At 40.4% G+C, this 25,707-nt stretch overlaps 1 protein-coding gene and 1 long non-coding RNA gene across 3 annotated transcripts; one reads left to right on the top strand and one right to left on the bottom strand.

Annotated features, from left to right (window-relative positions):
- The first annotated feature begins 1,124 nt into the window (after nucleotides 1–1,124).
- cs (citrate synthase) lies at nucleotides 1,125–20,512 on the top strand. Its single transcript, XM_034136151.1, has 11 exons — nucleotides 1,125–1,350; nucleotides 7,132–7,179; nucleotides 7,765–7,872; nucleotides 9,549–9,614; nucleotides 10,179–10,310; nucleotides 13,825–14,013; nucleotides 14,402–14,601; nucleotides 14,915–15,044; nucleotides 15,997–16,098; nucleotides 17,645–17,854; nucleotides 19,108–20,512. Exons 1-11 carry the CDS (start codon nucleotides 1,300–1,302, stop codon nucleotides 19,276–19,278), a joined length of 1,407 nt encoding a protein of 468 aa, XP_033992042.1. The 5' UTR covers nucleotides 1,125–1,299; the 3' UTR covers nucleotides 19,279–20,512.
- Nucleotides 20,513–22,919: 2,407 nt separating this feature from the next.
- On the bottom strand, nucleotides 22,920–25,377 carry LOC117487518. Of its 2 annotated transcripts, XR_004556373.1 has the most exons (4): nucleotides 25,362–25,377; nucleotides 23,768–23,811; nucleotides 23,579–23,606; nucleotides 22,920–23,479 (listed from the first exon to the last, which is right to left on the bottom strand). It is a non-coding gene; the product is annotated as an uncharacterized LOC117487518 (long non-coding RNA). The 2 variants fall into 2 exon arrangements; XR_004556372.1 differs by lacking the exon at nucleotides 25,362–25,377 and having other exon boundaries at nucleotides 22,921–23,479; nucleotides 23,768–23,854.
- Between the last annotated feature and the right edge of the window lie 330 nt (nucleotides 25,378–25,707).

The following is a 25,707-nucleotide window of genomic DNA, read 5'->3' as shown; positions in this document are numbered from 1 at the left end:
GGTATGGAGTTTTTGAAAAACTGCTAAAGGTGTTTGAAGAAATGAATGCAATATTTAGCTTTTTCATTATATATTATTTTATGCACAGGTTTTTAATATTTCTGTCCTTTGATCACAAACAGATCCTTAAAGAAACTACAGGAGTATGGCATCTGATCAATGGGTTCATGTTTTCCTGAAATCTGTTTGCAGAACTCACACAAGTAAAAGTCCTGCATTCAAAATGTTCCTCAAGTAAAAGTAGAAGTACTCAGATCTTGTACTTGAGTAAAAGTAGAAGTACTAGATCTTGTTACTTGAGTAAAAGTAGAAGTACTCAGATCTAGTACTTGAATAAAGTAGAAGTACTCAGATCTTGTACTTCAGTAAAGTAGAAGTACTCAGATATTGTACTTGAGTAAAAGTAGAAGTACCAGAGTGTAGGAATACTCTGTTACAGTAAAAGTCCTGCATTCAAAATGTTCCTCAAGTGAAAGTAGAAAAGTATTCTCATCAAAATATAGTTAAAGTAGCGACAGTAAAAGTAGTCATTGTGCAGATTGGTCCATTTCAGAATAATATATATGATATGTTTTATAATGATTGATCATGGAAAGGTTCTCAAAGCTGGTAAAGGTGCAGCTAGTTTGAATGACTTTGTATACTGCAGGGTAGCTTGTGGATTTATACTCCAGTGGAACTAAAGTCTGATTTAACACCTGATTATATTTCACATCATTCATCCAGATCTGTGAAGTAACTAAGGTATTAAATACATGTAGTGGAGTAGAAGTACACCCATTTACCTCTGAACTGTAGTGGAGTAGAAGTACAAAGTAGCATAACATGGAAATACTCAGGTAAAGTTACAAGTACCTCAACATTGTACTTAAGTACAGTACTTGAGTAAATGTACTTACTTTACAACTTCTGGTAATTGTGGGCATCAGTGCGTGGGGGTCCACAAATGGCAAAGTTTAAAATAGTAACATTTGGATTTTGACAAAAAAGGAGCTACAACCAGGTATTTTAAGCTTGCTCTTGAACCAGACCCTGATCTCCAGCTGTCGTCACAGACACAAGACAGATCCTCCGTCCAATCAGCGCTAACCCAGCATCCCTCCAACCAATCGAATCCCTCTAAGCGGCTGTGCGTAACGCCCCGTCGACCCAATCAACCTCGCTGCTTCCTGCGGGCCAGAATCCCTCTTCTTTCAACCCTTCTGTTTCGGAGGGGCACCTTCAACAAGCTCCGCACCGGCAGCGGCTTCATTTAGTTACTCAAGAATACGTGGAATACCACACCTGTTCACAGACACCATGTCCTTCCTCACTGTCAGCAGGTTAGCGCCTAAACTCCTCAACTCAAAGGTGAGTAGAATCCAAACGGCTGAGATTTTAGATGTCAAAGTTGTTGAGCTAACGACGCTAGTTAGCTTAGGCTAGTTAGCTTAGCACTGTCAACCACATTGTGAAATCCTGTTTAACGCAGGGTGTGGTCAATACTTTCCAAATCAACCTAATAGTAGTCTTAATTCCTTGCTTGTGTTTTATATAGGGATGGTATTACGATATAATGTGAGTTTTATGAAGTTGTGTCTTGTTAGCCACGGTTAGCATTAGCTGGCCTGGTGGTCCTGCCTGAACGTGTTTCTGAGTTTCTGTGTTTCTGTGTCCAGTTAACTTTCTCTGTTCTCTGGTAAACCTTAAATATAACAAGCATGAATCATTAACAGACACCGTGAGTGCTTCTAAGTCAGCTCAGACTTTGTGTTTATTCAGGAAACACTGTTGACCTTCAGGTTAGGATTTCTGCCAAATATCTAACATTAAAAATCTACTGTGTCTTAAAATATATATAACAGTTATATAGTAAGGTTGAAACAAGTGTTTTAGTGTGGAATAATTCAACAAACATCAGTTTTATTGTGCAATATCAGCTAGCATGTTTCCACGTTTTAGCATGTGGATATCTGATAATTAATACTCACTTTAAATGCTCACAAAGAAGATGCAATGGTGATTTTAAATGCATAAAATAACCATGACAGGTAAGGGTAATATTACGATGCATGCAACACAGGTGATAAAACAGCAGAGAAAATGCAAGTCTGACATGTTAGAAAGGGCATAAAGGACACAGTGTTCTGCTCCAGCAAGTCATTCAGCAACCAAACAGGAAAGGTCACCTTTTTAGTTTTAAGGTTTGACCGAGTAATGGACAGCAAAGACACCCTGGGTGATATCAGGTTGCATTCAGGCTCTCAGGGGGTCAGATGTATGTTCCTACACGCCTTAAAAGTGATCATTTATAGTCTAAACCCAAGCAGACTGAAAGCCAGGAGTCATTTGAATGTGTTTGATGAGGGTTTGGTTAGTGAGGCTTGTCTTGATTACACCACCTGAAAGCTTAGTATTAGAGGCTGCACCTCTTAGTAGATTCATTCATTAGTTTACTGAAATAAATGAGCCTCAAATATGGAGATGTCCTGCTTTTATCGTTTTAAAGTGAATACATGTGGGCTTTGGCCTGACAGTAGAGACATTTAAAGGCATCACCTTGGACTTTTTTCATTATTTTAAGCTATTTGATAGGTCAAATGATTAATCTGCACATTGATCATTAAGGATAATTATTAACAGTTGCACCCCTACTGAGATGTTCTTACTGAAACATTAACAGTGAATGATAAAGTATATTTTCCTTCCATGCTGAACTGTGACCTTCAGTGACAGTAATCTACTGTATTACTCCTGCGACCTCTCACACTGACACTGGATGACCCTCATATCATCTCCTGACATCCACTAAGAAGGATTTCTAGTAACTTTTCCCACGTTTAAAACAAGAAATCAGCGACTAACGGTTCCCCTCTTTTAACCTGGTGTCCCTGTTATCTGTCTTGTAATTAGGAAGATGTACTCACCCTTTCTCGTCTTATCAGCTGTAATCTTCTAACAGGAGTTTTATTATTACGGAGCTTTTCGTTTCCCATATCATGCTCTGTCCCTGAACTACGACTGAAAAGCATGTGATACACGAGTTGAGAGCAAGGACAGTAAGTAGGGCAAAGGGCGACATTTTTACCCCCAATTAAAAGAATTTGTATCTGCCTCATTAATCACAATTAACGGGCTAACAAAGTATGATTATGTTCCTAAATGCATCAACATTTAAAACATAAAAGGACGTCTTTTTAAAAGTGTGTTCTTACATTTTAAAGAGCCGACAATCAAGCAGATGAATCGATTAGATAATATGTTTTAGTTGCAGCTCCCAAGCTCGACCCTTTTTTAAGGTCTTTTTTATAAAAGATCTTTTCAGTTATTTAGAAACAGTGGGAATACTTCAACATGTGCCTCATACAGTATCTATGGTTGCATTTTATTACTATTCTAACACTTAATGCAGAGTCTTCTTTACATCCAAGCCGTTTTAAAGTGTCACAACGAGACGCGGTTAACTTCTCCAGCTTTTACATTTAGTTGTAGTTACCTTAGATATGTTTTATATTACTCGTACGAACATGTCTTCACGTGTTTCTCCCCTTCTGCTTTGATTCTTGGTTGCAGAGTAGTGCGTTTAACCTTTCCCTCTGGCAGGGAGTGTCTGCCGCGCTATATTTAAGACCCTGAGCCGTTACATAACCTCTCTCTCAGCTGTGTGCGTGCGTGCGTGTGTGTGTGTGTGTGTGTGTGTGTGTGTCTGTGTGACGCAACACCCCACCTTTAGTTTTTCTACCAGCTTTGTCTGCTTTTATCCGAGCACCAGTTGTGGTTAGAGGTGTAGGGGAGGGGGGGTGATCCCATTGGGAGGAAAGCCAGCTGTCCCACTGACTCCTCCCTCCCTCCCCCTTCATTGATAAATGTGATAATCTAACAAGAGTCCTGTTTCAGTAGCGCTGAGCTTTAACAAGATTACTCTCCTCCAAACACGTTCATAACCACAGCAGGTACTTCTTTAATCCGTACGTCCTGTAGCAACAAATCGGGGCTTAAAGGGATCATTCATCATGGCAGGTATTATGGTGCATAATTAACCAAGATGAATTGGCAAGAAGCGCAATATTTGATGCATGCAAAATAAATGTTATTCTGAATGAAGGATCGTGGTTTTAGAGAATGTACAAATCATATTCTACGCACTTAATACAATATATTTTATCTGGTAAAACTCACTGTGATCATTTAATGATAATGATCCCCGAACAATCCCTGCAACATCCTTAATCAAATAGCAACAACTAGGGCTGTGCAATTAATCGTATTTTAATCGCAATTACGATTTTGGCCTGCCACAATTACGAAAACAACATAATCGAAAAAAACAATTATTTAGCTTTGCTTGGTTGTGACAGTGCAACATATTTGATCTAATTTATTTTGGTGTCATTTATTTGTATTTATCATATTTATATATGTTTAGTAGCTTGTTGAAGTGCGCTCCTAAATATTTGTTGATCTTGTTTATTGGTATTTATTATTTTGATATTATTTATTTAAATGTATCATTTATTTTTGTATTGGTTTTTCAGTTGAATTATACGTTCAGGGTAATCAACAGTTAAACAGATATTGTTCAAATTATTATTTGTATTTGTTTTAAAGTTCAATAAATGGATGTTTTCAAATTCAATGAATAATTGTATTTAATAATCGTGATATCAATTATTGACCTAAATAATCGTGATTATGATTTTTGCCATAATCGCACAGCCCTAGCAACAACAGTCATAACAATTATTGCAGCCCTAGTAAAATGTCCGCTTTAAAGTGTGTAACAAACCCATAGCCCTATGTTAAATATTTAGTGTCGTTTCAGAGATTTTAATGAACTTAATCCTCTGTCTCCTGTGATGCAGTTGAATCCCCTGTGAGCATACGTTAGCTGCCAGAAGCTAACTTTGTATCCAGGTTCAAGCCACTTCATGGTGCTGTTTAACTCTATTTTAACCGCATGAAGGATTTTAGTGAAGGACATCTGCATCTGAAGTTATCAGAGACACAAGCTGAGCTAACGTTAGCGGCAGCCGGAAAGAAAACTCAGATTTTTAACCTCAAAATGAAACTTTATTCACTGTTTTTATATCAGAAGAGATTCTTAAAACCTCCTGAAGCATCGACACTGAAGGAATCCCAGAGCAATGTTTGTTCTCTCAGTTTAATGAGGGATGTTTGTCATTTCCTTTACATCGCTTATCTTGGCAAAACGCTCAAGTAGCCGATCATAAACGCTGAGCAATCACCAAGGTGTTCACAAACATCTAAAGCCACCTGATTATTCCCAGTCTTATCTTAGCCGTGCACAAATGACCCTATAAAAATGATCTTTGTGTACATTGTTGATTCAGAAACGTCTCATTGAGGTTTACGATACAACACCTGCAGGAATCAGAGGTTAAATGAGGCGAGGTTAAACCTTTGTTGTGTGATTTCAACACCAAGACGCCAGCGGCAGGAATATGTCAGTGTGACGGCTGCTTCTTTGTATACAAACAGACACCCTCAGTTAACCTCCGTGAAGAACGTCAGAGTCTTCCTCATTATCTTCAACCTATTATAGCCGCCTCATCTCGGCTAATGAATGAATCTCAGTTCTTAGAGCTGGAGCCCAGAGGACTTTCAGAGAGGAGAAATTAAGTGCTTGTCACTAAAGGATTCATTATTTAGACGCTTGATTAGTTTCTATTTGTAACGCCTCGTCTGTGCTGCAGTGCAGGGGGAACGGTATGGGGAGAAATCTGAATATGTTTCATATCAAAAACCTCAATATTGTACGGTGGACTTTTGGTGTTTTACAAAAATATTAACACTAACATTTATATGGGTAAAAACCAACGATACAAGAGCTCTAACAGTCTGTTAAAGGTAGGGTAGGTAAGTTTGAGAAACCGGCTCGAGATACACTTTTTGTTATATTCCATGGAATGCTCTTAACATCCCGATAGCAATGAATATCTGAAGTGCTTTGACAAAAAATCCATAAAAAAATGTCATCTGTGGACGCTGTAGTACTGTAAAAAGCACGACCAATCATCTGAGCCGGCCCGGCTAAAATAACTGGATGGCCTACCTGCCTGTCAGCCTTCCATCTGTGCACAAACTTATCTCGTGCCCTCATTGGTCATGTGCGCGTTCGTGTGTGTTGGAGGAGGGGCTCTGGAAGGAAGTGGCAGATTTTCTCCGGCTGTGTATTTTCTAATTCTAGCGATCTCGAGCCGGTTTCTCCAAAATTACCTACCCCACCTTTAAGTTGAATAATATTGACATCACTTCACTGTAATGCTGCCTCTTATGAGATATTATCTAAATATCTTATCGAGTCTCCCATCATCATATCGATATCATCCGTATATTGTCCAGCCCGTGTCACATCTCTGTTGACTGGTCAGAAAGAACCTGTCATTTTGAATTTTGAATAACTAGAAAATGTTTTGGTGTGAAGATGTCTACTACTTCAACATATTAGTTTGAAAGTCTGTCTTTACTCAGGTAATAGCAGGACTACAGGGTGTCCGCGGGGTCTTACAAAGTATTACGAGTTGAATAAAGGCTATTAAAAAGTAATAAACGGCATTTTCCAAGGTATTACATGTTGCAGCTTGTTTTCAATAAGTATATAAATTGTCCAAAGAGGTTGTATTCTACAGTCTGCCTGAATGTAATCATTGCGTAGGTGTGTAGTGTGATTCTGTGTAGTTTATTTATGGCAATGTGAGGTAAAGTGTGTCGCCAAGGTAACCGGTTAAAACTCCAAGTGGCGATGAGGTCTTAAAATGTATGGAAAGGGTCTTAAAAAAGGTCTTAAAAGAATTACATTTGACTTCAGGATTCCTGGACTAACAACAAAAATTAATCTGCAGCTTTCGTTCAATTATTTTAAGGTTGTCTTGGTTCATATGTAAGTAGCTTCAGTAACCTAGAAGTGTTGCTTTATGGGTACATTTTTACTTAAAGTACGATCATACTTTGCTTAGTACCAGACAGGATCGTGCAAAGTGTCAAACGATATTTAATAGATAAAATAAGCATTAAATAACGAGTTGGATTTACATTTCTTGCTCATATGAAATATCGACTTTTTGCACCGTTCATGACGAGTTTTGGGGTTTCTGCTTCTCACTCAAAATCGTATTTCTTGTGTTTTCCCAGAATGCCGCATTCCTTCAGGCTGCCAGAAATGCCAGCGCTTCAACAACAGTAAGTGCACTGCCTCCTATATTCATGTCATTATTATTCTAAGGACACTGAACGACTCTAACCCCCTTCATAGACGCTATACATGACACTAAGGCACGTCATGTGAGCTTATCGTGGGGATATTGTATAACAAATATATATAAAATGTATATATACTAATATTGTGAACCCCGCACACAAGTCTGTCTTTCAGTTCGAAGCGGCGCTCTTGTCTGCACACTTCTTGACTTAAATTCCAATGTGCAGAATCTTGTACTTAGCTTTTTGTACATTTAAATGTTGTTAAAATACTCCTATAATATTTCTATTTGTTGTCCTTTTCTTGCAATTCCATGTCCGTTACTGTGTCTATGTATGCGCCAAACACAACTTAGAATATATGTGTTAAATCGAACACGTGTAAAAGCCACTGGTTCCTCCTCTGTTGTATTAATAGAACACGCTGACCTTTGCCGAGCCACAGATCAATCTCTCTCCCCTTCATTGTTGACATAAAGTCTGTTTGATTATCCCCGGTTCACAGCGGAGGAACAGTGTGGTTTTTTTGAAAGATTAGATGCTAAATAAAGTTGTGTTTTTTTGCAGAATCTGAAGGATATCCTGGCCGACCTCATCCCCAAAGAACAGACCCGCATCAAGAGCTTCAAACAGCAGTACGGCAAAACCAACATAGGTCAGATCAACGTCGACATGGTGAGTGACGAACGCCACGGTTCAATATCTTTGTCTGGTACACATCATTTTAAATATGCAATATCAGTCGAGTAGTTTCAGAGAAATGTGTAAGTGTAATGAACGTTAATCCTCTGTCTCCTGTGAGCGTACGTTAGCTGACAGAAGTGGTCATAAACGTGCTTCTTATCCAGTTTTAAGCCACGTCTTGGTTGATTTTTAACTCTACATTTTAACCGGATGAAAGGTGTTTAGTCATGGTACCTGGATCTGAAGTAACCAGAGAAACAAGCTGAGCTAACGTTAGCGGCAGCCGAACAGCGTGCAGGAGAAACTCAGATTATTAACCTCAAAACTGAGACTTGATGTATTGTTTCTATATCAGTGGAGACACTAAACGCTTCCTGAACCATCGACACGGTTAGCAGACGCCAATATATCCGTTACATTTCAAAACGCCTCGTAAAAGCAGAAGCTCACATTTTGACATCTACCAAGCTAACGTACACACCTTATCCACTTCATAATGTAATGTGTTTCCGTGTGGATTATAGGCCGGTCACGATAACGTCTTGTGTCGGTTCCTGTGTTGTTCCAGAAAGAATATAATATCCATAAAACCACATTTTTAAGGACACTAAGTAAGGGATAATGTACAGCAGTCTGTCTGTTCTGGATTAACAACGTGTCACGTGTTCTGAATTGACCAATCAGAATCGAGTATTCAACTAAACCATGTACTAACATGATAACATGTATACCAATGCAGCCTTTCAAAGAGGACTAACTTCTGTGTATTAGATCAGACTAGATTGGAGATAGACAGAAAAGAATTACGGCCACATGGGAAACATTTGAGATTTCACAAAAAGTTTTTTTTTTTTTTTGTTCTTTGAAAGAAAGTCATTCATTTGAGATTTTTAGGAAAAAAATACAAAAAAAAGGTTTTTACCCCCATAATATTTTGTTATTTATCATAAAAACTTTTTTTTAAATATTTATTTTATTAGATTACATTTCCAGTAAATAAATATTATTTTTCAGAAAATCTTTTTCTAATATCTTTCTGAGGAAAACAGTCAGAATTGTGAGATTTTCTAAAAAAAATATTTAAAAAGATTTCCCCAAAAATATTCTGTTATTTCTCAGAAAAACTTTTCTTTAAATATTTTTTATTTAAATATACGTTTAAATATACTTTTATTTCCAGAAAATAAACGTTATCTTTCAGAAAATATATACTGTTTAATCTTTCTGAGAAAAAAAAGCAGAATTAAATAAATTTTAAATTACAAGTCAGAAATCTTACTTTTTTTCCTACCTCGTCCTGCAATGTTTAACACGTGCTATGGGTTATTTCTGTTGTCCTAATGTCTCCACCATGTCCTAATGTCTCCACCATGTCCTAATGTCTCCACCGTGTCCATGTCCTAATGTCTCCACCATGTCCTAATGTCTCCACCGTGTCCATGTCCTAATGTCTCCACCGTGTCCTAATGTCTCCACCATGTCCTAATGTCTCCACCATGTCCTAATGTCTCCACCATGTCCTAATGTCTCCACCGTGTCCATGTCCTAATGTCTCCACCGTGTCCTAATGTCTCCACCGTGTCCTAATGTCTCCACCATGTCCTAATGTCTCCACCATGTCCTAATGTCATGTCCTAATGTCTCTTTATCCTCTGCTGTGTCCCCAGGTGTACGGAGGCATGCGGGGGATGAAGGGTCTGGTGTACGAGACCTCTGTTCTGGATCCTGATGAGGTCAGTTTGCCTCCAAGCTGCTTTAATAAGTGAAACTCCCTCTGAGGCACTTGCCCTGGTTACTCTGAGAGCCTTCAGACGCAGAGCAGCATGTCCTAACTCATCCTGTGAGCCAATAGAAATCAAATCATCCACAACCACTAGCCACTACTTCAAAAAGCACGGTCACCTTTTTAGTTTTGGAGAGCGAGGGACAGCCAGTAGAAGAGCTAAGTGACCTCCTGGTGATAAAGGGATGGAGAAGGTCACTTAAGTGCTCTTGTCCATGCAGGGCTCTATACGTGATAGCAAGAACCTTAAAATGAGTTCTTAACCGGATGGGAAGCCAATGTAAAGATCTTAAGATGGGTGTGAGGTGAGTCCTCCTGCTGGACCTGGTGGGTCATTTGTAGACGGGTCAGAGGTGACTACAACGAGTGAGAATGGAGTTACAATAATCCAGCCGGGATGATATGAAACCAACTATACATGCAAGCAAACATAAGATAAAACAACTAGCATATAAGAAATGAAAGAATATAATCTGCATTAAAACAATACATTTCTGTCTCTATTGAAACGCAGGGTATCCGTTTCCGTGGCTACAGCATCCCAGAATGTCAGGGTCTGCTGCCCAAAGCTCCCGGAGGAGAGGAGCCGCTGCCCGAGGGTCTCTTCTGGCTGCTGATCACAGGACAGGTGCCCACCGAGGAGCAGGTGAGGAGGGGGAGATGAAGTGTAACGAGTTCACAGCTGTTCATTATCTGCATCCATCTGCCGGGGCTCGTCAGATCGTATCTCCACTTCGTCAGATCGTATCTCTACTTCGTCTCGTTTCCTAAATTAGATTTTCCTGCAGAATGAGGGTTGATGATTATGATGAAGAGGAACTTAATCATATGTGATGGAGAAATGGATAGATGGATAGATAGATAGATATATGGAGAGATGGATAGATATATATATGGAGAGATGGATAGATGGATAGATAGTAGGGATGGGAATTTGAAAGCAAATGTATATTCGAATATTCGACCCCCAATAAAATGGTTAACCGAAATGTACATATAAAAAAATTAATTTTGAAAAACAAATAAATACATGTTCAAATAAGTATAGAAACCAAGTCGAATTTGTCAAATGTATTGAACTGGTGATCACAGTTTGAACAGTTGACAGCTAAAGGCCTACAGCTTTCATGCTTGAAACATAACTTGGTTTTTAAATGAAAGAGGGATCATACACGAACACCATAACGGGTTAGGGTAACGTAACCCTATCACAACAGAGATCAACCTGTAACAGGGCCTCTGCACAGAATGCAGCTATTCAATACTCATTCTTGTTTAAGAGTATGAGCATGTCTACTCAGGGGAGAGGCGGGTGCAGAGGAGAGTCACAATCAGGCCAGCTGTAGAGAAGACCCTCTCAGCTGGAATGTGGGCATAAGATGAGGTTTGAGTCTGCGTGATCTGCGTGTAGGGAGGGGCTGCAGCCATATCGTTAGCTAGAACTAGCTAGATCTGATGGATTTGGACATAAACGCGAGTGAAGTACCGGACGTGAGAGAGATCAGCACCTGCAGCTCTGCCCGCTGTGAGGGGCCGGTGAGCGGAGCAAAACACACCTTTAGACCTAACACAGCATTAGCTATGGCACTGATGTATACATTGAATTATTCCATTTGATCATATGTAATCAACTTAGGCACCCCTCACAAAAAAAAAAAAAGTTTAATCGTTCCCATCCCTAATAAATAGATGGATATATGGATAGATGGATAAATACAGATATATGGATAGATACAGATAGATGGATAGAGAGATAGATGGATAGATGGATGGATACAGATAGATGGATATATGGATAAACAGCTTGTCTTTGTGGGTAATTATAACTGTTAATGTCACACACACAATAAGAATCCTTACCGGAGCGTCTGCTGTTCACACCGCTGCGTCCGTGCCACGCTGTTATAGTAACGCTCTTTATCAGCCTTTGAAACTGAAACCATTTTGGGAAATACAATATATATATTTATAATCGCAATGTATCATAAACGTGCGACGATTAGTCGACTAATTGACGACTATTGGTCGATTAGAAAACCCTTTCGTCGAGGGCAGCCCTAGACATTCCCCCTCATTGAAAGCATGTATCTCTAACAGTAGAGGCCGTTGTCTGAGACTCGTGCCGTCATTATCTTTATTCTTCTGAAAGTGTAGGTAAAAGTCCGGCCAATAAAACCATTTTCTTTGTGACCTAATTCTGTAAAGCTGCTCCGAGCCTGACCTAGTTTTGAACGCATTTTATTATGACTGTTTTATCTCCAGGTCACAGCCTCCTATGAACTACAGATTGTCTTATAACCAGGGAACAAACCTCAGTCGGCCTTTTTCTAAATAGCTCTGCCACCGTTCGCCTTGAAGAGGGTAATCGCACTGATAACACTTTTATCTGACGGCTACATATTTCAGTATGGCCTCACCTCTTATAACCCATATTCTGAACTATATTGCATCTGATCTTGACTTTAAAAGGTTCTTCTTAACAAACTATTTTCATTCTACCTTTAAAATGAACAGCTCAGTGTAAATGTACAACCAACACATCTGCATTTATCGGAGAAAAGTACTCTTCACTTAGAGACGAGATATTCTGCTCCTTTCAGGTTTATTTTAGTATTTAGAAGAATCTCCAGCATTACATAAATACTGAGGACATTTTGAAGTCTGATATATACACATGGGAACATTTACTAATAACATAAAAGTCAAATAAATAAATTATTCCACTGGTTTTTTGTGGGTTTTTTCCAAAATCTTTGTATTAGTTTTTTTGCAGACATCACATCTTCAACACATTGAATGTTGTACAAAAATATTTGTCTATTTTAAGGAAATAAAAATCCCCACCTTCGGTCATGGTCACAGTACATAGGAAACAAGAACAGACTAAATAAATACCTTGCATCACATCTTCAGGAATATAGCAAATTCACATCGAGTAAAATAATAAATATACTATCAATAGAGAGGCAAATGAAGACTATAATGTAGGGAACCAATAAACAGAGTAATGTTCGATTCCACTTGTTTAATCTTTAGTTTTGCATCACGTTAAAAGGTCATCACGTTTTATATCGATGCAAAATCTGCTTCTGAAAATGAACTAAAGCTGTCGTGTAAATGTAGTGGAGTAAAAGTATTAAGTAGCATTGAATGGAAATACTTAAGTGAAGTACAAGTCAATCCAAATTGTAGTTAAATACTGCACTTGAGCTTCTATATTCAAAGTCTTTCTCATATGCTCAGTATCGTATGCTCAGTATCATATGCTCAGTATCGCATGCTCAGTATCGCATGCTCAGTATCGCATGCTCAGTATCGCATGCTCAGTATCGCATGCTCAGTATCGCATGCTCAGTATCGCATGCTCAGTATCGTATGCTCAGTATCGTATGCTCAGTATCGTATGCTCAGTATCGTATGCTCAGTATCGCATGCTCAGTATCGCATGCTCAGTATCGCATGCTCAGTATCGCATGCTCAGTATCGCATGCTCAGTATCGCATGCTCAGTATCGCATGCTCAGTATCGCATGCTCAGTATCGTATGCTCAGTATCATATGCTCAGTCGCCACAGCGTCGTTTTTATGAATGGAAAAACCATCCAACACATTTTGTATAGTGTTTTTTTTTTATCTTAAATAATATTGTAAACTTTAAGGACGTACTTTGACTGTATAAATGTTTTTACAAATTCAAATCTGAAGTCCCAGGCTCCTCCGACACATATTTTAATTAAGACATAAAGAAACGGGAAGGAAATTACAATCAAATGGTGCAAATAAAACAAAGGAAACTTTGTGCTTGATGCAGTCGGAGCAGGATATCTCAGTTCAAGATTCAAGGCTTTCATTGTTGTGTAGATATGACAATGAAAATCTGAGGTCACAGGCTCCTCCAACAGAGCAACAGAGCAACACAGATAAAATAGTGCAAGTAAATACAATCAAATAGAATAGAAATAGTGCCATAAGAGTCTCTATACAAGTGATACATCATTTGTGAGTTGCATGAACAGATGGATGTTCTTAGTTCAGGTGTTTTAGTCTTATGGCCTGTGAGATGAAACTACATGATGTAGTAAGAGCAGGGTACTTCAGTTCCTGTCTAACGGTGTGTGATCCTCTAACGGTGTGTGTGTGTGTGTGTGTTCTGTCTCTCAGGTGAGCTGGGTCTCCAAAGAGTGGGCTAAGAGAGCGGCCCTCCCCTCCCACGTGGTCACCATGCTGGATAACTTCCCCACCAACCTGCACCCCATGTCCCAGTTCAGCGCCGCCATCACGGCTCTGAACAGCGAGAGCAGCTTCGCCCGCGCCTACTCCGAGGGGGTGCACAAGTCCAAGTACTGGGAGGTGAGTTTAAACCATCACATGTCATCCTCTCCTGGAAATGTCATAAGTGTGATGGAAACTTCTGAAGCAATGGAGACTCTCGGAGAGACACGGGGAGAGCAAGAGCTTGATGGCAAACACTGACGGTTTATTTGGAGCCACGGCCGGAGAATTTGCCAAGACGTGCTGCAGACACTGTGACGCAGCGGCTGGCAAACCAATTCTGAAGATCTTGTCTGTAGTTCCCCAAAGTAAAACTAACATTGTCTAATACAATGTTGAATGCTACACCTACACACACACACACCCTCTTAGTCTGGTGTCTTGGCACTAAAATGAAACCTTGTATCTCGACTGTCCGATGCATTGCTCTTTAATTCCTTTAACCCTCTTGTGCTGCTCCCCTCAGTTTGTGTACGAGGACTCCATGGATCTGATTGCGAAGCTGCCCTGCATCGCTGCTAAGATTTACCGTAACCTTTACCGTGAGGGCAGCAGCATCGGAGCCATCGACTCCAACCTGGACTGGTCCCACAACTTCAGCAACATGCTGGGATACAACGACTCCCAGTTCACTGAGCTCATGAGGCTCTACCTCACCATACACAGGTACACACACTTCCTCACCATACACAGGTACACACACTACCTCACCATACACAGGTACACACACTACCTCACCATACACAGGTACACACACTACCTCACCATACACAGGTACACACACTACCTCACCATACACAGGTACACACACTACCTCACCGTACACACACTACCTCACCTTACACACACTACCTCACCGTACACACACTACCTCACCGTACACAGGTACACACTACATTTAACACACACAGGTACAGCATCAGCATATAGCTGGGTTTTGACATCTGAATATCTGTGTGTTCTCTCTCTTCTCTCTCAGTGACCATGAAGGAGGGAACGTCAGCGCTCACACCAGCCACCTGGTGGGCAGCGCACTGTCCGACCCCTACCTGTCCTTCAGCGCCGCCATGAACGGCCTCGCTGGCCCTCTGCACGGCCTCGCCAACCAGGTCTGTTCCACCAACACATTACATTTCACTGAAGGGTGAAGTATGTCTCTCAATATGATGTAGTGGGAAGGCAAGTTTATTTATACAGCACCTTTCAACACAAGGCAATGCAAAGTGCTTTACACAAATGAAAGACATTAAGAAATAGTGCAGGGATAGGAAAAGCTCAGGTGTAAAAAAACTAAATAATGACTGTAAGGATGTGTCTTCAGGGTCTCTCCTCAAAATGTGTGATAAAAGGAGCGTTGTGGAGCTTCATTTGGAGTTGACTGGCTGTTAAATCCTCTCCTCCTATTTGCATTATCTCGGCCTCATTGAGCTCAGATGAAGTTTCCTTTAATACATCTTGCCATCAATGTTATTCCCAGCTGGTTGGTCGTGACCCAGCTTCCTGACAGACGCTCACTGCTTTGCTCCCGTACTGATGATAGTTCAACATGTGATGGTTTCGTAGTAAAGGGATTTCTTTAAAACATGAAACTGAATGTGTGGAATACTTTCTCCTGCTCTATTTGAACCAAAAAGTGGCTCAGATAGTTTCATGGAAGTGTCATAATGGTGTACTTATTTAGTAGGGATGGGAATTTGAAAGCAAATTTTATATTCGACCCACAAAAAAACGGTTAACCGAATTTACATATCCTATAAAACATTTTATTTTTTATTTTTAAATGTAATAAAACCATTTCTTTCAATAAATAAAGAAACCAAGTCCAATTTATTGAAGAGTTGACAGCTATAGGGACTACAGCTTAAAACATAACAACCTTCTGACCTCTCTCAATTTAGGCACCCCTCCCATTAAACAAAACTAACAAATTAAAATCAAAATATTCATAACTCGTATTCGAATACCTGAATCATTTTGAATATTCGACTAATCATTCCCATCCCTATTATTTAGCATGAATGTACTCACAGTTTCATCACATTAATAACTGTGTGTGTGCAGGAGGTGCTGGTGTGGCTGACGGCGCTGCAGAAGGAGCTGGGAGGAGAAGTTTCTGACGAGAAGATGAGGGATTACATCTGGAACACACTCAAGTCTGGACGGGTAAAGAAACTCCAATATCTACCATTTGTGCCCGTTTGTATGTTTGTTTTGAGCACTAGATGGCGCACGGGGTATTTAGGTGATTGAGCAAACAGTTTTTGACCAGGTTGCAAACACACGCCGTTTCTGGGATAAATAAATGATATTAATTACAAAAATGGAGTGGTGGTAATTGGAGAGCACACGCGTATAACTTAAAGGGACACGGTATCAATCCAAGGATATGTTGAGTGGCATTATTACATGGCTTAGTTGAATACTCGATTCTGATTGGTCAATTCAGAACACGTGACACGTTGTTAATCCAGTAGTACAGACTGCCGCTGTCAAGCACTTATTGACCGTTGTTAAGGACGCTCACATCTGCAGAAAGAAGTCCGCTCGATTTAACTGTGTATACAGTTTGGAACTGGGACAAGAAAACAGCGGAGAAGTAACGGGGCAGAAACCCTCCTTTTTACGCAGCGGTCCAGACATAGACATCAAACGGCGACACATATTCAGTGTGCAGTTCCTTTGGCATTAGTGCAGGGATATCTAGATACTTCCCAAGGTTTGACAACATGAATTGTGCTACTTTTAAAGCAAGCAACGATGTTTTCAAATCTGTAATCAAAAAGGTCTGCCTTCCTGCCGTTGCTACGTATTTCAAACGGTAATAACGGACTATTTTTCCTAGCGGATGCATGTCAATTTAAAAAAATAAAAACGTTTAAATTAATATTGGCAGTCATACATCGTTACTTTGTTGAGAATGTGGCCGTGTAATAAGCAGGATAATGTGCAGCGACTTGGTCCTTATGGGGAAAAGAACACCCTTCATGCTGATCGGCCTGTCGGGTGTTCTTTTCCCCATAATGCCCGCCTCGCTGCACATCATCCCTTACAGTCACCACACAGGTCATTACGAGATAATATTAAGCTGTTTAAGAGTTAACTCAGGAGGCATATCTGCCATACTACCATTGGTTTAACTTAGAAAGTATTTTCCTTAATCAAAGCAGGTGGTTCTGTTGCCTGTTGCAGCCTTGGGTTGCATTTCATTATTGTCATACTGATATTCTGTACAAACTGAAGTCCACTGAGACAAATGTAACATTTGTGATATTGGGCTATATAAATAAACATTGATTGATTTAATACTCAAGACAGATATTTTTTTGACCTGTATCGTGATTTGTTTTTTAGTTACTTGTGTGATACACATTTCTAGACAAGTAATGTTTTTAGTGTGTGTAGGTGATGGGGCTGCAGTTGGAAATGAGCCTTTAGGTGTAATCCGTCATATAGCATATTTGAGATAACTATTTGTTTTATTGATGATAATAATAATGATTACTGTATGCAGAGCTTGTGTCTTTTCTTATTTCATTACGAGTAATAACTGTTAATAAACATGGGATGCAAAGATTCACAGTTGAGTTGAGAAAATGTAGTAATTTACTGTTGCTCCGTTTTTAACAAAGAATTATATTTTCCAAGTAGAAGCAGGAAGTACTCCATATGTTCTCCCTAAATGTGTCCCCCTCTCTCTCTCTCTCTGCAGGTTGTCCCCGGTTACGGCCACGCCGTCCTGAGGAAGACGGACCCCCGCTACACCTGCCAGCGGGAGTTTGCTCTGAAGCACCTGCCCAACGACCCGCTGTTCAAGATGGTGGCTCAGCTCTACAAGATCGTGCCCAACGTGCTGCTGGAGCAGGGCAAGGCCAAGAACCCCTGGCCCAACGTGGACGCCCACAGCGGGGTGCTGCTGCAGGTGAGGCGTGTTTCAGATTCATTATCTCAGGGTGCTGCTGCAGGTGAGGCGTGTTTCAGATTCATTATCTCAGGGTGCTGCTGCAGGTGAGACGTGTTTCAGATTCATTATCTCAGGGTGCTGCTGCAGGTGAGACGTGTTTCAGATTCAGGTTTCAAGGCTTTATTGTCATGTGAACATAGCTACTGTACTACGAAGCCGGATTTTCCTAACCTGGATATGTTGGAGTTAGCCGGTTGGCCCAATCCAAAACATACGCTCTCTCGCTAAACTGTACTACGACGCTGGTTATCAAGTGGATCGCTCAAGCCAGCCGTGTCCTATCTAGTTAGGTGCGCGTTCACATGAAAGGGGTGGTATTTGGAGCATTCGACCAAACACGGACAAGCGTACTGACAGCGCAGCGTCATACTTCCTGAATGAAAAGTGAACTTTAATATTAGTCAAATATGAAGACGTTAAACTTTAAACATCCATGACTTAAACACTTTATCCAGGATAAAAGCCACATAGCTGCACCTGCAAGGTGAATACAGCTGGTAAAAGAGAAAGTGTTTGAATGCGTACATTAACAGGTTTATGATATCACTGCCCCGTCCAAGACACGATCTGACTTTAATTACATTTGACTCGAGTGTCAACTTAATGTGTTGCTTAAAATAATACTTCTGCATACAGTATGTGACACTGTGAGTGTTGCACGGCCAGATACGGCTCAGCTGACTCAGATAAGGAAATATATGATACATTATGATGTGATATGATATGAATGATAATGGGACACATCGACGTCTGCACTCACAGTGCCGCGGACTGTACTTAATGTTACTCTGATCCGGTTACTTATGTCGTGGCAGATATTTAAGTAAGCTTTCTTAACGCTAATGTTATAATAGTCAGATTGCTCTGAAGATGGGAGGGGATATTCTATTAATGTTCACGTTCACACAGTCAGTTGATTTTTGCCGGCCGTCTTTCCTGCAACGATATCTGTATAGAACAATATGTTTTGAGTCTTTAAAATATGAGAAGTAGCCTGGGATATCTCTTCAGCTCCATTTAAATGTAATTCAAAATGTTAAGTAGCTCATAATTCACCTTTTCAATAACAAATACTGTGCTTTGGATTTTGCACTCGTCCATATTGTGATGAGATAATTGTTGAATTCCTCAGGTATCTCTCTTAATGTTAATCTGTTTGCATATCTGGTATTAACCCCCCCCCCCCCCCCCCCCTCCCCTCCTCTCTGCAGTATTATGGGATGTCTGAGATGAACTACTACACGGTTCTGTTCGGAGTCTCCCGGGCTCTCGGTGTCCTCGCTCAGCTGGTGTGGAGCCGGGCGCTGGGCTTCCCTCTGGAGCGCCCCAAGTCCATGAGCACGGACGGACTGATGGCTCTGGTGGGGGCCAAGTCAGGCTGAACACCTGAGCACAAGTGTGGGGGGGGGCGGGGCTTATAGAGTCAGGGCTGCAGGGGCGGAGGAAACATCCAGGGATTTAAAGAGACAGTACGCTTTTTAATCCTCTAAAGAAGGGCCATTTTAAAACACGTGTAACCCGCAGTACACTCACAGCTGTGTTCCTACGACCAGGCGGTGACATTCAAAGGGAATTATGGGATATTATCAAACATCTAAAGTCGCAGTTATTGTTCCCCCTTGCAAGCTTCAATTATGCAACGTTCCCCTCCCCGCACTTCACTCCCGTTAACGAACACTCCAGTTTAGAGTCGACCATTTAAAAAAAGGTACTGGCCCTTTAAATCTTTGGTCCCTCCTCCTCCTGCTGCTTGTAGTTTCTTTTAATTTGTCTTAATGACCTGTGACCTCTATGATCAAAATAACTGTGTCGACTTCCTGTCTGTTTTTAACGGCTCTCTGCTCAAAGCGCGGAGATTAATGTACAGTAACGGTAATTAAAGAATACAGATTTGAGCAAAGGGTGTTGTAATTGGCAGTAAATCCTTTAAGAGCAAGCGTGAATTATGAAGTGTGTTGGGGTGAGGGTGTGGGGGGGGGGGGGGCTTTGTACAATAAGTCCCGTCTCTATTTGAGTGTGTGTCTTTATCAACTACTCCAACCTGAGCACTTGATTGGACCCCCCTAATTATTAGCGTTAGATGAAACCAGGATGACTGCGTCCCCCTTTTTACAGTTTCTTTTCTCTTTGGTGTTGAATATGTATAAAACTATAATTTCTGGGTTCTCATTGGGTGGTTTTATTTATACTTTGTGTACATAGTTATATATATGTATAGCTTGACTGTATGAGCTTGTAATAACCCCAATGATTCCCGTAGTTTCCCCACAGCGTCGTGTAGAAAGCGTCAGACAAAACTCAGAAAGCTGCAGCTATGTAAATACACGACTCCTCGCCGGTGCTTTCAGATTCTGAAGATTCACGCTTGCTCTCGAAGCGCTGGGTTCGTCAACACTCCATGTGTAGTTTATTTCTAGTCAGTAGCTTCCTCCGTGTTTTAAATCCCCTCTTCTGGTTTGTGTTGGGGTTATTTTGATCGTAGAGCAGCGTAGAGGTTGTTCGTGTCCGGAGGCTTCAGTAGAGGAATGTGTGGGGGGTTAGGTCAGGAAGGGTCAAAAAGGTAACCTTGAGGAAAACCCAACGAAAAAAAGAAAATAATAAAGGTTTTTATTGACACTTTGTCTCGTCTCCTTTTGTTCATGGTGTAGAAATGTTTCTGTCAAATAAAGCGGGTCATCCACTGCCATTTAAAAAGAAAACTTATTCCAATAGTGTCTTATTTTTACTGTGTGAAGCAACTTCAGTCCTGATGAAATGTTTACCAATCTTCAGTTTTAACCTTTTTTAATGTACTTTCGTAAAAGTCCAAATGTTGTGACAAGACAGAATTTTGCGAAAATCAGTATTTTGTGAAAAAAGTAAAAATTTGAGAGAATATTCAGAATTTTGAGATTTTGAGAAAAAGGCAGAATTTTGATGAAAAACTCAGAATGTTGAGATTTTGAGAAAATAGACTGAATTTCTTGAAGAAAATCTGAAATCTAGATTTTTCATCAATAAGTAAAAATGTAGATTTTCTGAAAAAGTTTGAATCTTTTGAAAAAAAGTCAGTGTTTGGAGAAACGATCCAAATACAAATGTCAACGCATGTAGATGGAGAAACATCTTCACCAACTTAAGTGTTTTTTTTTTTTATCTTAAATAATATTGTGAACATTAAATAAATTACAATTTATTTTCTTCATAGAAATGAAAGACATACAGAGGTGTACTTTGACTGTATAAAGATTCAAATGATAAAACCCTATTTGAGGCTTGAGATAGACAACATGTATTGTTTCCATTTCCATCTGGACCACATTATACAGCAGCTCTGCCCCCTTGTGGAGGACAGGAGAACTGCATTCATAACAAGAAGCAGGATTTTAAAATGTGGTTTTTAAGAGTTTAAACCGTGACATTTCTGACTGTTTTGGTTAAACATTTTTCTGAACATATTTATAATGGGAGCTCATGTGCAACTTCTATATCCGAAAAAAGTAAAATAATACACAAAGAACATGAAGAAACTCCACCTTCCTGAGATGTTTGTCTCCTACATTAACACAGCAAAAGTTATTAAAAAAAAAACTAAGATAATAAATACATTAATAAAATCCCTTTTTCCTGAGATGTCATCTACATAAAGCAAAGGTGATAAATAATAAAAAGTAATCTAACGTATCTATCAGTATTATGCAGGTAGATTCTCATAGCATTGTTCTCTAAGGTCACATCGATCTGTTGTCTCCATCACACTCACTTCAGTAAAAACGTCTGAGGCCCTTTCTCATTTCACTAATTTCCCCTCCTCGAATCCTCGGTCCTCCGGTAGTGACCCGGAAATGGATTTCAGCGCGCCATGTTGAAGGACATCTCGGCCCAATCCCAAACCGCCCCCTACACCCTACCCCTACACACTACCCCTCCGTTTGCACATTCGCGTGGAGGGTCCGCCACATTAAGTGCTGTTCCAAACCAACGAGTGTGGAGCGTGAGTGGGCTATCAAGCCCCCAAACAGCGAGGCCGTTTCTCAATCGCGAGGATACTGGCTTCCAAGCCAATATTTCAAGGATGCTACGTCATCGAGTGCCGCCGAAGGACTGTTCCAATCTCCAGCATACTTGGAATTCTACCGAGGCCGCATCCTTGGTTTGGAGAAATATCGAGGCTGCACATGGGTAGACTTCGCGTCCTTAAAATCCCCACAATGCTTTGCGCATGGACCAATTTCCCCAAATCTGTGGCGGAAGATGTAAGGCGGGGCCTCTCATATGACGCACACCTGCACACTTGCTAGCCTGTTCCACTCTTCGTTTTCCGAATGCCAGGAAGTATTCTTGCCTCGCTTCTGAAGCAAGATGCTGGCTTGGCTGTGCTACCAAGCCAGCATCCTCACGATTGAGAAACGGCCCGAGTCTGCATCGGTGCTGACTGGAGACCGGTCTCAACGCTGTGTGTGTCCGTCAGGAAACACGCTGTTTACAAACAGTTCCAGCAAACAGCCACTGATAAATTGCGATGTTAACAACCTCATGATAACCTCATATGTTTTTACTTAGGATCATACCTGTGTTTATACCTGTGTGCATTTTATTATAAAGTTGTGTATATTTACAGACTGTTGCAAAAACTAAGAAGAAACACCCCCCACCCCCCCGCTCTCGGGGTGGACGCCCTCTCAGCCCTGGTCTGGCGGTATCACTATAGAGTTGTATGTAGTATCACTATAGTGCTTTCTATAGTATTTCTATGTTTTTTTGGAACACACTATAGAAAATGACTTTAGTGATACTATAGAGTTGGCTATGGTGATCTTATAGTGAATCTATAGTTAATTAGCTTTAATAATGATGTAGTCATCCCTATAGTAAGTATGGTATCAACAAATAAAAGTTAGCAAGCAGAGCAGTTTCAATTTCAAAGATAAGGACTTTATTACAGGGTTCTTACACCTTTTCCAAAGTAAAATTCAAGCACTTTTCAAGCATTTTCAAGGTGCATTTCAAGCTTATCAAGCATCTTACAGCTGTTGTAAATTACATATTTATATACACATACTTATCCTCAAATGATTATTTCCCGAACTCACATTAAATCAGATGTTCTTTATGCCGTCAAGGTCGTCAGGTGGAGAAACTATGGCAGATAGGTGTCCTCCCTTTTCAGAAAGAGCAAGGCATCACCAGATCCAAGAGCCCCTCCAGTCCAGTGGACCCCCTTCCAGCAGCTCATGGACCGGGTCCTGCGTCCCACTCTCAGTATGCAGATATCCGGATGACTACATTGTTCAAAGTGAGATGTTGGGGCAGGTAAAGGCGGGGCTCCAAGCTAACCTGAAGAAGAGTGAGTTGGGGTATCTGGGGTCGATGGAGTCTCCTCTTTGGTGCCGGGATGGGTGGGAGGTGGTGGTAGGTAGCAGCAGGTGTATGTGCAACATCTTTCTGCTTAAGAAAAGCTTTAAGTACAATTGATTGTTTTTGTTCATTTCATATTGAGGAGAGCTAACAGGAAGTCTCTCATCAGCTGCAGCCTTCTTCTTTATTTTCCAAAATGCCTCCACGCTCCTCTTCACGTCTCAAACTCGCCCCGTGATGAATAAACTGAGAACACATAAAACCTGAGCTTACAGATTTGTCTGGAACACCAGAAAAACGTGTTGAAACCTCAATAAATAAACTTCACACGGTACGACCTCTCACCTTTCTGTGTGTCTTCACTTCCTGTCACCTGAGAGGAGAAGGAGAGAGAGAGAGAATAATGATGATAAAGAAACTAAGAGAAACAGCCAAAATGATGAAGAGAGAAAAACAAGAGTGTTGTTTTCCTCTGAGGACATGCTCCATGAAAGAGTTTCATATCTGGATGAATGGAGGATATTCAGTACTCACAGTTCTTCTGGATCTTGGCTCTGAACGTCTCATCCTCTCTGATCCTGTAGGGATGAACACAATCCAACAGTTATGGATCCAGTTTAAAATAAGTGTTTGTTCTTTGAGTCAGCTTCAGAGTCCTGACTGATCTCATGCTTTACATCCCATCATATCTTCTCTGCAAACACTACGACTGCCTGCCACAGCTCTCAGCTGCATTACAGGAAGTAACAGTCATTGGTCTAGATCAGGGGGGTCCAAACATTTTTCACCGAGGGCCACATACAGAAACATATATAAAGGTCTGGGCCGCTCTCTAGAGGTATGTTGCCTCATAAGTTCAGTTATAAGTCAGGAAACTCAATCAAATGAAGGTAAAGGATGCTTGTTACTTGAGGATGCTTTAAGAAACAAAACAGCTCCCAGCTCTCCAGAGGGTTTACTGTATTCTGTCAGCAGCTCATTCCTTTAAACAGGAGCTTCAGATTGATTATAATTACAGGAAATATGAAGGGTTTATTTCACGCTTGTTATAACAATAAGTTATTGGGCTTTTTTCTTATCAAGTTAGATTGGTTAGAAAATGTTTTCAGCTTTAATTGACTGAATTTATTTTAAAGGTGGGATTATGAACACATGAATACTACTGTGTAATATATGTGTACATATATATTTAAGAAGTACAATACAAGACAAGCAGAAGTTTCCTTTGTTGACCATATTCCATTATACTTTCAGAATTTGCTGAGGGCCGATTCCGAGGGCCTCATTTGGCCCCCGGGCCACAGTTTGGACACCCCTGGGCTAGAAACTAAAAACATCCCATAATAACAGACTACCTTTCCCACTCTTCTGTAAAACCCCGTCTGTTAGAGAGTTGATTACTAAATGTGGCTTTGCATTTCCAGCTGGCCTTCTATAGTTGATGGAAGAATGAGAGAGCCTGCAGTCAGTGGGTAACATCACTGATCTGTTGTGATTCCCCAGTGAGAGAAACACCTCCCTGTGTTTCATACAATACTGCTGAACCAGCAGAGACCCCTTACTGACCAGAGGGTCTCCAGTCTGCAGTCTGGACTCTCCAGAAGATCTCTCAGCAGCTCCACTCCTGAATCCTGCAGATCGTTGAGACTCAGGTCCAGATCTCTCAGATGGATGTTGGACTTCAGAGCTGAGGCCAGAGCAGAACAGCTGATCTCTGACAACCTGCAGCTCATCAGACTGAATAAAGAAAACATGATGAGGATAAGAATTTGTTTATAATCAGATGTTATTCAACATTGAAATTAATGGGAACAAAAACATGTCTTCTTCAGAAAGTGAACTTTATCATGCAAAACTAAAATGACTTCAGATGACCTTTATTCAGACGTTATCGTTTACTAAATATTAAATACATAGATTTACTTTTCACAACTAACATCTGTTACAGTTACTTTAAGAATCAGTCAACATTTATCTCTGCAGTTCTTACTTTAGTACCTACAAATGAAAGTATGAATAAAAGAACATTTACAACTGAATGGATGTAAGTTATTGATGTAGAAGAATCAGGTTGAATAACTAATGAAACATGAGATCTCCAGCAGTAACAGAGAGTCAGTGAACTGACCTGAGGGTCTCCAGTCTGCAGTCTGGACTCTCCAGAAGATCTCTCAGCAGCTTCTCTCCTGAATCCTGCAGATCGTTGTAACTCAGGTCCAGATCTCTCAGATGGATGTTGGACTTCAGAGCTGAGATCAGAGCAGAACAGCTGATCTCTGACAAACTGCACCACCTCAGTCTGAATAAAGAAAACATGATGTAAGTTTAGAAAACAATGTTCCTGTTTGAAATAACTCCAGGTTTAATAATCTGTTCAGAGTTAAACAGGGTTTTAAAGGTCTCCTATCATGCTATTTTTAGCCATATATTATGGGTCTCAGATATATAACAATATATAAAAACATGTCTATGAT

This window comes from Trematomus bernacchii, unplaced genomic scaffold, assembly GCF_902827165.1.
Source record: "Trematomus bernacchii unplaced genomic scaffold, fTreBer1.1, whole genome shotgun sequence".
Taxonomy (NCBI): domain Eukaryota; kingdom Metazoa; phylum Chordata; class Actinopteri; order Perciformes; family Nototheniidae; genus Trematomus; species Trematomus bernacchii.
This window is presented reverse-complemented; position numbering and strand designations above follow the sequence as displayed.